This window comes from Stenella coeruleoalba, assembly GCF_951394435.1.
Source record: "Stenella coeruleoalba genome assembly, chromosome: 2".
Taxonomy (NCBI): domain Eukaryota; kingdom Metazoa; phylum Chordata; class Mammalia; order Artiodactyla; family Delphinidae; genus Stenella; species Stenella coeruleoalba.
Genome location: NC_137147.1, coordinates 174,293,327 through 174,305,726, shown reverse-complemented (window position 1 = coordinate 174,305,726; position 12,400 = coordinate 174,293,327). Strand labels below are relative to the sequence as shown.

General features: G+C 42.5%; 1 protein-coding gene across 1 annotated transcript in view; it reads left to right on the top strand.

Moving 5' to 3' along the window:
* Nucleotides 1–12,400, top strand: part of BEND7 (BEN domain containing 7) — a 77,231-nt gene that overhangs the window by 36,596 nt on the left and 28,235 nt on the right. The window contains exon 6 of the mRNA XM_079914173.1: nt 6,074–6,299. Within this exon, the coding sequence (XP_079770299.1) occupies nt 6,074–6,299 (226 nt within the window). The remainder of the gene's footprint in view (nt 1–6,073; nt 6,300–12,400) is intronic.

Below are 12,400 nucleotides of genomic sequence, written 5' to 3'. Positions count from 1 at the left end.
TCAGAATCTGTTTTCTTAATTTCGTCTTAGCCCAATAAATAAAGTAATCCACTGGGACCTGGTAAAGCAAATCAATCAAGCAAGTGATTTTTTAATTTATTCATCGACACACTGAAGTTAAGGCAGTCATATGCTTGAGAGTTTAAGTTCTAGTGCAGACTGCCTGGGTTCACATCCTTGCTTCACCACTTATTAGCCGGATAACCTTAAACAAGTTACCTAATCTCTCTAAACCTTAGTTTTTGCATCTGCAGACTGGGGATCATGAAAGTGGCCGCTTCATAGGATGATGAGAATTAAATTAGAAAACCCATGTAATGCGCGTTAGCCTAGGGCTTGGACTATAGTAAGTAGCGAAGACACGCTAATCGTAGCGCCATTTTCCAGGGCTACTGAAATGAAGTAGTCCTCGCCCTTCAAGTATACCATATGAGGAAAACACATAAACAGTCATCACAGGGTAGTAGGACGTAAGGCCAGCAGGCTGTCAAGGTGGAGCTGGCCTCTGCCCAGAGGGTTAAGGACTGGCTCTCAGTGGTGGACATCTTCTCCGAGGAGCAGTTTCACTGGAGTTGTGATGCAAGAAGCTAGACTGCAGTGGTTGAAGTCTTATGTGTTAAACATTCTGGCTCAAATAGCTTGAGCATAAATCAAGCCCAAGTCCTCAGTCATTAATTTACCACCTGAGAAAGGACGATGCTGAAAACATCCCTGAATGACTTGACAGTGTCTCATTATGCAAGTGCATGGAGGCGTGTTCAAGGAGCCAAACTGTATTGTCTTTTTAAAAATTCATTAATTCGTGAATTAATTAATTTTCATTTATTTTTTTGGCCATGCCACGAGGCTTGCGGGATCTTAGTTCCCCGACCAGGACCAAACCCAGGGCCCCGGCAGTGAAAGCACCGCGTCCTAACCATGGACCGCGAGGGAACTCTCCCCTGTGAAATTCTTAGTTCTACCAAAATTTTGTCGAATAAAAATCCATAATTGACTTAATAATCCAGAATTGACTCTTTAATGACTTCCTGTAATTATCATCCTATTCAACGTCCAGTATGTGCTAGTCTAGAGATCACGCCTACTTTTGGATGGAACTCTTGCCTGAGCATTTTTTACTTGCCTTTTTACAAAATGGGTCCACCCACCATGGGGCCTCTGCCCCCTCGATGCAGTGGTTCTCGGTTCTGCCACGTCCCCAGGCCGCGCTGTTTTGAGCTGTGCCAGCTGGACCAGCGAGAGCAGGCCCGCCTTCCAATCCAGTGGGTTCTTGGGGCCGCCCAGCTTATTGGCCATGATCTTGGAGTGGCATTTAATAAACAGTAATGGTGATACTTGCTAAATCTACCTGGAGGGGACCTGAGTTATAGGGAACAATTTCAGTTTTTCTCAAACAGAAGCAGATTGCATTTGCGAGCAAAATACAATCAATTATGAAGGGGTTTTGTGTGTTTTTTTTGATTTCATAAGCTAAAGCTCATTTTTGTAGAAGTACATCTAGTACACTGCTAAATAAATACTGTGAGAAAAAAGGATCATTGTGTATGATAATACTATGAACAGAAAGGTTGAATTTATAGCTTTTAAACATTCTTAAAAATTTTGTTATGTGTTTTCAGTCCAAATCCTGCCTTTTCATCCATAGTTTCCTTGTAGGTTTCAGTCTTGAGCCAGTCTGAAACTTGACTAGGTGGCAAGTCAAGTGTAAGAACTATTGTGTATAATTCACCAGTTTGCAATTAAAAACCTGGGGCTAATGCCCAATATGAACATTCACGCACTTCCTTTTACTCTTTTAACCAATGACCACATGTAGCTTTTTACGTGTCTTACTGTAATTTGCTACTGACAATACCTTATATAAAACAGCCAATATCAGAAATATTCCCTGTGTGATTAATTTGTTATGATTGCCTTAAAATAGTTTTACATTTTTTCTTTAGATTATATAGAGGAGTCACATGATATGTTCAGAGAGACTTAGGGGAAAATCTTGTAGTCTACCAGGTGTTATGGGATCCCCCCAGCCAAACTAGACCTTGACCCCAACTACTTCTAAGCAAAGGGAGACCACAGTTGAAATGCAGAGAGAAGCAAGATGGTTAGTGTGTCCACAGGCCTGGGTCCAAGAACATTTTCAAGAGTCCTCATGACTACATGCAGTTTTTGCCTCCCGAACTTCACTGGGTGTAAGATGAAACACCACTGGGTAGGAAAATTCAACATTTGGTGCATAACTGTGCTAAGTGGCTGAGGTACTGAAACTCGGCAAGACATACATGGAAATCCAAACTTATAGCGGGAACTCAGACTCTTAACTCTTAAAATGGTGACTCCAGCTGTCGTAAATCCTGCCCCATACTTTGGATGTCATCATTTAAAGATCATATTACTTCAGTAATCAGTAGAATCTGTAAATTAGTGTATTAGCTGTCTGTCCTCACTCGAGTATCAAATAGTAATTCTGTCAAAGGAAGTGTAGCTTTTAAAACGATACTCATTTGGAATAGTGGTGGTTTCTATCATAGCCATCGTCAGTAAGCAGAGAGATCTCGCTTCGACCAGACAGTAAACAAAAAGAAGAGATTCAAGCATACAATTAAAGAGTTTTAACCTGTTTTTAAATATAAGTGCAAAGTTGTGGATCATTACACGGCTGTAATCCACCTGCCATTATATTTCTAAAGTGGGAGAAATAAAAAGGTTTCAGAGTAAAAATTTGAGATTAATCAACCTTGTATCTTTTCTTCATGTCTCAGGACGTAAAGCTCCCCTCTTTTCTTTTTTTTAAAGGAATTGGTTCGTTGCGTTGTGGCCCCTTAGTGCACACCGACAACCAGCTAAGAAACTTGCATGAAAGCAAGCGTGCGAGGAGCAGGGAGGGGCAGAGACCAGTCACCTTGGCCTCTGCTGCTGGCCTCCACCTAATAAAACTGACTCCTTTGTAAGGGACGCATAGCTGGGCCAGTTCATGTTCCTTGATCTGGAAGGAGCGCTCCAAAATGACAACAACCGTCTGGCAGTAGAAGGTAGAACACGAAGCACCGACAGCTTCCGCATCGGGAGAGCATCTCAGAAATCAAAATGCTACTCTGACCCCACAGGCAGTCTCTCGGCTCCACAGAGACCTCCAGAGACTTAGTTTTAGGGGTTGCAGCAGATGCCAGAAACAGCGACTGCATCTCTCTCCTAAATCCTACCTCCAGGGCCCTGATAAAATGCTATCCTGGCCCCCTAACCAAAACCCCTTCCCCCCTCACCAGCCAAACGCTGCCTAACGGTCTGTACCCCTCTTGTAGCGCTTATCGTTCTCCACTTTGTATGCTGGGGGTTTGTGAACGTGTCTCGTCTAGTGAGCCCGACCTTAAACTCCTTCCACACGGAGGATGCTGAGTAAATATCGATTGATTGAGCCAGGGCAGTGTTCTCTAGGTAGCCTGCTCCCTGAGCTAGCGTGGGCCCTGCGGGGAGAAGACTGGCGTGCCGGACCCGGGCAGGGCAGACTCCACACATGCTTCCTTTATGTGGGGATAAAAGACCTCGAAATCAATACTAGTCATTTTTTTTTTTTTTTTTTTTTTTTTTTTTTGCGGTACGCGGGCCTCTCACTGTCGTTGCGGAGCACAGGCTCAGCGGCCATGGCCCACGGGCCCAGCCGCTCCGCGGCACGTGGGATCCTCCCGGACCGGGGCACGAACCCGTGTCCCCTGCATCGGCAGGCGGACTCTCAACCACTGCGCCACCAGGGAAGCCCAATACTAGTCATTTTGAATGAATTCTTACATAGTGTTTTGTTGATTCTGAGAAAAATCTATCAGGCACTAGTTGGGTGTTTGGCACTCTGAAGGCAAAAGACAGTACACATTCTGATGAGAAACACAAACTCCCGACTAAATAAATGCAGTGTGAAAAGTGCCAGAAACGTAGTTCGTAGAAAATACTCTGCATATGTGAAGAAAGAAGTGGCTAGTTCCGCCTGGTGGCTAGTTTAGGTCAGAGTCTCTCAAACCGGGTCCAAGTCCTACAAGATGGCTGAATTTTAAACACCTGCTTGGGGGTACCAGAATCCAGCAGAGATACCTGAACGAGAGAAGATGGTATGGTTATCTTTCCCTTTTCTCTCTTGCAAATTTAAGGGCTACTGTATCCCCCAGCCCGGGTCCTCAAATAGCTGTGAGTTGCTGTTTCTATAAAGTAGACTGCGGTCCTTTTTTTTTTTGTTGTTAATGGAGTGCTTAGCAAACATCTGTGGTCAGTTCATTTAGCATAAAAGGTCTAAAGTCAGCCGTAGGATGTGCAAAATCAAATTCTGATTATAAATGAAACGTCATCTTCGATTTTGATGGTAGAATTCTCTCAATCCTAACATGGCTACATCGAATCATTCAGCCAACGTGCATTGAGTGCCGAGTGTACAGCTTCTGTCCCAGGAGCTGGGGGCACAGAAGGTCAGCCTCTGCAGACCTTCACCAGCACTGAGGTGCGAAAGTCAGGAAACCATCCGGCAGCACTGTGTTCATAGTGATATTTACCAAGCATTCAGAGACCAAAAGCCAAATGGCAAAGCAGAGCGGAGAAGTGAGATGACTTTCTGGAAAATCCAGTTGAGAACTCCCTTTGGGAGCAACAGGGCCCCAAGTTGTCCCCACGTCATCTGATTCATTTAAGCCCTTCTCTGAGCCCTTTACTCTGACCGCAGCACAAACAAAAATAAGTCCTGCTCCCTAGGAGAAAAACTAGTCCCAAATCCTCACACTTCTAATATGACTTAGAAAATCTAAAGTAGTATCAGCTTTGCAAAGTTTTAAACATGGTATCTAAGAAAAAGCTTTTATGATACATCCTAAGTGAAGATTCCTTCTGACTTTTTTTCTAACAAAAGTTTACCAACTGCACTTCTTCACCTTAACGTTATTATTTTAAAGTCCTCGTGTTACAATCAACAGTAAATGACTTAGTAGTTGAGATAATGACTGATGAACTTTTATCTATTGAACAAGAATTTACTGAGTGCCTACAATGTGCCAGGCCCTAGAGATAACAAAGACTGAGTTCCAGGCAACAGGAGGGGCCGTGATCTAATCAATAATTATAATACGGTCTAGTAAACACAGTCATATAAGTATGTCAAATAAATAGCAGTGACAAAGCATGCAGAACCGCCTCCTCGGGAAAGAAACAGTTAGGAAAGGCTTTGAAAAGGCAATGGTGTGAGCTGGGTCGAAAGATGGGAAGGTGGGTTGTAAACGTCCATGGCATGTACATAGAGAATGTACTATCAGTGTCTGAGCTTATGTGGGAGAGTCCAAGTTGAAAGGGCCCTTATCGGCCTTCTGATCCAGCATCCCAGTCAGGAAACCCCCAGCAGGGAAACACTGTGATTGGCACACTGGTTTTCCATTGGTGCTCTGGGATAGAGCTTCAGATTTTCCTCCCAAAAGCAGGGATCAGGGCACCTGCTCAGCATTGTTGTTGATGTATCAGTTGACCTAAGTTTTCACTGGAGGAAAAAAAGCTCCACAGCTTAAAACCGCTGGCCTAGTGCCAAGAGCATGGGACCTAGAGGGTAGCCTCGTGTTTGTGTCCTTAGGCAACTGAGGTCAAATTATTTAACGCAGGAGAAAGTGATCTGTAAATAGTAAGGCACTGAGTACGTCTAAATTAGTTCTAAGTCATTTTTATTGTGATCTCTTTGGGCCTGTGTTCCCTCCTTTACAAAATGAAGACGTTTCACCCCAAAGTCTCAAGTCCCCTGGGTAGCTCTAGAGTTAAATGCTTTGGGAATTATCCAGCTTTCTCTTAACTTTCTCTAAGGCCGAGAATGCTTTTCCGGCGTGCTCCTTTCCACTGCTTTTGACGAGACTTAATATTGGAATTAGAGCATCTCATTTGGTGAACTGTCACTAGTAATTGGTTTTGTAAGTCGCAAACACTGTCACACAAAGCCGAGGCTGTGTGCTTTGCAGAGTATATGGCCATTGCAAGAGCTAGTGATGTTTTTTTGTTGCACGTATGCCCAAAGTTGGTTGCTTCCAATCTTGCTTTTAATGACATATTTATGTTCTTTTGGTAGCCAGAAGTGCAACTTGCTGAAGGCTTCGATGTGTTTATGCCTAAATCTCAGCTGGACTCTATACTGTCAAACTACACTCGCTCAGGAAGCCTTCTGTTTAGAAAACTGGTGTGTGCATTTTTTGATGACAAGACTTTGGCTAACTCCTTACCCAATGGGAAGAGGAAAAGAGGACTCAATGACAACCGGAAAGGACTAGACCAAAATATTGTGGGTGCAATAAAAGGTTGGTCTGCATCATTTCATTTTACGGGGTCTTTGTTAAGCTTTGCCTTCATTCCATAAAGATGCAGCTTAAAGTGTAGTAAATGAACTAGAGGCGAATTTAACTTGCCGCTGGCCATCTGCCCACCGGCCTGGCTTTTGGGTGTGAGCTCCCTAACTCTCCGCCCCAAATACCACTAGAAATTGCTATTTCAAGGTGATGTTAATTTGTTAAAATCAGAATTTAAGAGCCAGTCTGATGTGCTGCAGAACTGAAAAGTTGTTCCTTAACTAACTTTGAAAATGAAAGTATTTTTTCCTTTCAGTCATTTCTAAGAACTTCATCAAAACAGGATTTCTACTTAGATTTTTAGTTGTAAGTAAGAATAAAGCCGTGATGCTCTTTTGAAAAGAAGGTAGAAGAGTTCTCTCCAAAGTTCAGAAGTTGCTTTACTAGGTCACTGCTTTTAAATATACTTTAAATGGAAGCGATCCCACTGTGAAGCCAGACCCTACTCTGCTCCTTCTGGTTTTGTGACATGGAGTCGTGCCAGTTACATGCAAACAAGTCCCTGGGTCTCCCCATTAACACGTGTGAAGGCGTGTCTGAATCCCACTGCGTTACGATAGCCACGCAGGCGCACGTATGTGTAGATCCTCATTTACAACCAGGTCCACATCCTAGATGTACTGCATATTTTAAATTTAATTTTCCTTCTCATTTACTTCTTACTTTTAAAATGTCCTTGGGACTTCCCTGGTGGTCCAGTTGGTAAGACTCTGCGCTCCCAACGCAGGGGGCCCAGGTTCGATCCCTGGTCAGGGAACTAGATCCCACATAATGCAACTAAAAAAAAAAAAACGATCCTGCATGCCGCAACTAAGACCCGGCACACAGCAAAAATAAATAAATAAATGTTTTAAAAAATAAATAAATAAAATAAAATGCCCTTACTTAGGACTCTGATAAATGTAATTTTAGGTAACAGAAGTATTTAGATGTGACTTTCAGAAAGAATGTAAATGAATTTGCAAATATAAATACAACTGCCATGAAAATGAAATTTCGGATCAGGCCTCAGTTACACCAGAATCACCGCTCGGGATGTCTCTCCCCGGCCAGGGTTGCCGTGTTGTCTGGCTGTGGACTGACGGACAGAGCGCTGCCGCCCAACCCCTGGTCCCCCCACCGTGCAAAATGAGTAAACGAACTCAACAGCACTTAGAGGGTACTTGGAATCCCACAATTAACTTTGCAAAATAATACGATTTTTAAATGGAGTTAGCAAGTACCAGGCAGCCTTTGTTCACGGCCAGAAGGACATGAGCCTTCATTAACAGAAAACTTCTCATCCTCCAACAGAGTTTTTTCACTTAAAGTGACAGCTGAGTTGTATTAAGTAAGCTACAGAGATATCACAATCTGTGCCATTTCTGAAAAGAATGATTCAGCCTGAAGCGACACTAAAAACAAGATTACAGAATTTGACAAAGAGTCAATGATGTAACTAGGACTTGCTGAAGTGAAGAAGGGTCCCATTTGGATTTAATATGTGTGGCTGGGATTTCTGGCAACATGAAGGGCAAGGCTGCCGATGCTTTTCATGCTGAAGCTTTTAAACATGCTGAAATGTAGCCAGGGATTGTTTTCATTTTCTTTTTTTCCAGGGCAGTATATTAACAACATGAAAGGGTTTGGAAATTAGGGAATCATGAATGACTGTGTTCCATCTTAATGACAGAAGAGTTACCCTAATCATAGATGATAATGAAATATATCATTACAAGCAGACTGATACGGGTTTTATGCTACCAGTTTCAATCTAGACTGGACATAGTACAGTAGTTTGAAAAAGTATATGAGAAACAGAAATAGAAAACATCCCTTGATCATCTTCACAGCCCTCCTCTTTAGCTAGAAATAAAAATGGCAACGAGGGCTCTTCTGCCCCAATGCATAATAAAGCAGGTTATTCAAACCAAAGAACTTACACTTTTCATACTCTTCTTTTATTGTTGAATTAAACCTGGCATTAAAAAATTCTTTTAGAACAACAAAATAACTTTAAAACAGACAGAGATCCACCCATGAGGCACCAACAACCTAAGGCCACAGATATTGTATCTTCACTTGTTTACCTGCCGTGTTGATTCATAGAAGTATTTCAATTTTGACTTTTTTTCCTTGATTACAAAAATAACACATGCTTGTAAAAAACCCAAACCATAAAAAAGCATAGACAGCTGAAAGGCCTCCATCATCCCACACTTCAGAGGGTACCGCGTACGTTCCTACAATCCTCATTCAGAGTATGAATATGGCGTCAGGTGTGTCTCTCTTACGAAGACACCCTGTTCATACTGATCGGCCAACGTTCCTACCTGATTTATTCTGACCATTTCTTACAAGCGCCTCGAGAAGAAGCTTTGTCTTCCTCTTTTTTATTACCTGTTGCACTTCACTGAGAGCTCTACACACAGTCAGGTTTCCATAAATACACGTTGGGTGAGTGAATGGACATAGGTTTTTATTTTTCATCTTGACTTTGCCCTTAATTTATTGACATAATGGGCCTAGTATTAACATCCATCCGCAGGTCTTCTCACACCTAACTTGGAAGGATTGATGTCAAAATGTTGCTGTAAATTTCTACCACTTAATAAAGTGCCAATGAAACAAACAAACAAAAAAAAAATGGAAACCAAAACTGAATATAAATTTGAATACAATTCTCTTAATTCCCTAATATTTTTTTTCTTTTCATGCCGTACTTTGACTCGCTAAACATTTATTAACCCACACACTATACTATAAAGCGATTTTTGGAAGTAGCTATTCATTGAAGGTTTTTTTCTTTTCTTTAACAAGAGAAAAATCACACAAAATTTAATACCATGTATACATGGGAGAGACCCAGGAAGTCTGAGCAACTCCTAATTGACGGTCTTATTGAATTATTATACCCAGTTTTTCATGCTATTATTAGAGTTAAAAAAGAAATTGACTTCCCTAACCAAGTCTTTTGAATCTGAGTAATCTGGCAAAGCGATAAAATTGTTTCTTTCTACATAATAATGGCAAGAAGACTACTCATGTTACTACTGCTGTCTACCACATATTTTGAAAAGATTTTGCAAATACTAAATACTCAGTGTTTCTTCCTCCATCCTTTATGGGACAGTGCACCAATACTGTATTCATTTGAAAAGTTCTACAACCTAGGAATATACATAGACTGGTTGATTTTATGAAACCTTCAGTAAAAACAACAGTGGAGGCTGGATTTTGTTTCAAACAAAGTGATGAAGTTGGTTAAGACAAGAATGGGAAACAAGATAAGGAAAACCTGTAAAATGCTCATGAACAGGAACAGAAATGGACTTAAAAAGCAGAGTTTATCGTGGGATTGTTAACATATCTCTTCGTAGTTATAATCAATATTCCCCATAGTACCGTATCTTGAAAAAGATGTACAAGCCTCTTTGTAGAGATCATGCTTTTCTTTTCTCAGTCTCATCTGTTTTATGGTAGGTACCACTTATTGGTAATTCACTAAAAATTCATTTATAGGTATGACCCAAGGTGTTGATGATGAAAGGATCCTTAATTAGAAACTTTCACCTGAGCACTTTGAATTTAACTCTGGGAAGAAGCAACTTAGGATCTTATTAAGTGGAGTCTTAGGTTTTGGGGCTAAGCATAGTTCAGTATCCTAGATTTAATCTGGAAATGATTTTACAGCCAGGATGCAGATGGAGGTCAGGACCCAGGTGTCCTCTCCTCCCTTTATGCTTTACCTGACAAAGACCACCTAGTTCTTGGTGTCCTATGCCCAGGAGACCACACAGGGTGACCTAGTGAGAGTTATCCGATATTGACGTAACCACTGCACCTCTGAATGCTCTTCAGAAAGTGTAGCTGCAGTGAAGCCATTTTTAGAACCCGGGTTATGGTTTTTAATTCAGCTTCATAGTGATTAACGGAGAAAGTTTTATTACTATCAAACTACACTAGGTTTTTGAATCCTCTTGCATTCAAAGGAAACGACGTCTCCTTATCGAGTGCAAGAACCACCCTACTGCCCTTCGTTCACTCCATGTAGCACAAACTGCACTGCTGCTGTCGGGGAGCATCAGTGCTGCTGACCGGCCGGGATGGCCCGGGGGGATCAGAGCATCCCTGGGCGGGAGCCCTCCTTGGGTGGCGGTGCTCCAGACACTCGACTATGCTTCTGACACTTCATGTGACCTCACCCTTTCATAGGCTCTGCTGAACAGACCACCAAAACCTCTCCTCCTATTCCAGCAACTCTAGAGACACGTAGGGTCTATATTTGCCATTTTGGAACTCCTTTATTTTCCATTTTTATTGTATATCGTCACTCATTTCCTTGGATTTATTCCCAAAAAGTGAATAGCTGTTTTCTATCTGATCTCAAATAGACTTTAATATGTTTGGGAGTGGAATCTACATCTGATTTCTTATTTATTGATAGTAACTTCTGTGTGTTCTGAGAACTCCCTGTAAGGACAAGGCTGGCACATCAGCTTGGACTCGAATACCCCTACGATGTTGATGATTTTAGTTCCATTTATGGGAGAGGAAACTGAGGCTCTGAGAAATTAAGTAAACTTAAAGGAAACAACTAGTAAGTGGGAGCGCCAAGATTTAACCCCAGGCCTCTCTCACTCCAGAGCCATTACTTCATACCTTCTACGAGGACCATATGAAAAGAAAGAAAGGGGTCTCAGCTTTAAATTTCTATCTTAAAATTTAGCACTTTGGATTCTTTATAAATTCCACTGGGAAGGTGGCCATACTAATGATTTTAAATGACCGCTCAGTTGTTGTGTTGTATTCAGAATGAATTTCTAGGTAAAGCTTAGCTGTCCTCAGTTTATTTATTAGCTTCAAGGGCAGGTCTTCCTTTGAAGACAGTGAGAATCAGTCCCGTCGTAGTAGAGGGAAAGATAGAAGTGTGATCGCTTCCCCAGGGAAAGAGACTCTTCCGGTGCACAGGACCACAAAGAAAGCGTGTGCAGGTTGCCCTGCGTGAAGCAGTCTTCCAGCGTTGTATGTAAATTCAATTCTAGTTGAAGTGTTTGGCCATTGGAACCAGTTGATAAATGCTTTCATTCAAGAAATCCTTTTGGAAAATGAATATTCATTTGTTAACTAATCTGTTCAGATTTTTACACATCAGATCAGCTTAAAACAGGATAGACCTGCATAATATATGACAACAAAATAATCTGTAACGACTGTTTAATGACATCAGATTCCTAGCTTGTCTGTAACTATTACCTAGTTGTTGTTGTTTGCATTCTCCCTCTTTTTATGGAGGCCCAGTGACAGGTGGGTGATGTTGAATGTCGGTCATTCCATACGCAGAGCCCTGTGTGTTCAGCCCCTTCCATAGCTGGTCTCATATTTCAGTGTGCACCAGTATTACCTGAGGCATTGGTTCAAAATTCCCAGATTTCTGGGTCCCATCCTCGGAGATTAATTCAGTAGGTGTAGGGTAATCCCAGGAATCTGGATTTTGAACAGGCCCCTGCAGGTGACTGGGGCAGGCTGTTTCCAGACCACCCTGGGAAGAGCAGTGCCATCCCAGCTCCGATGCTAACCGCCGGTTCGATCAGTCACGATCTGTACTGGCTGCACAGCCCTCCGGCACACGTTCGCCTTCCTCTGTTGCTAAGAGCACCCCCTTTTCTGTAGGCTGCCCTGCGTCTCTCCTGGAGCAAATGAGAAGATAACGTGTGTCAGCGGCTCTCATCCGATGACTCTCCGGGGCTTAAACTGATTCTTCCCTGTTGTGTTGTTACACAAGGGCCCTGGTTTCAGACGAGCCCGCAGTGCCTCCCAGGACTTGAGTGGTTCACTGCCTCGTGTACCAAAGTGGACGAACAGCACTGCCAGACTTCTGCGCGAGTCTAGCAGGTGGAGCAATAAACAGATGCGTACTTTTCTGTGAAGCTTTATCATCGCTACAGAAAATGTCATCTCCGTTCTTGGCAAGCACTCGGCCCGGCTCCCCGACGGCGTATTTGAAGCGCGGAGCCAGCCAACTTCCGCAGCAAACAGTGCGATACAGAAGACCCACTGGTCTTTGCCGCTTT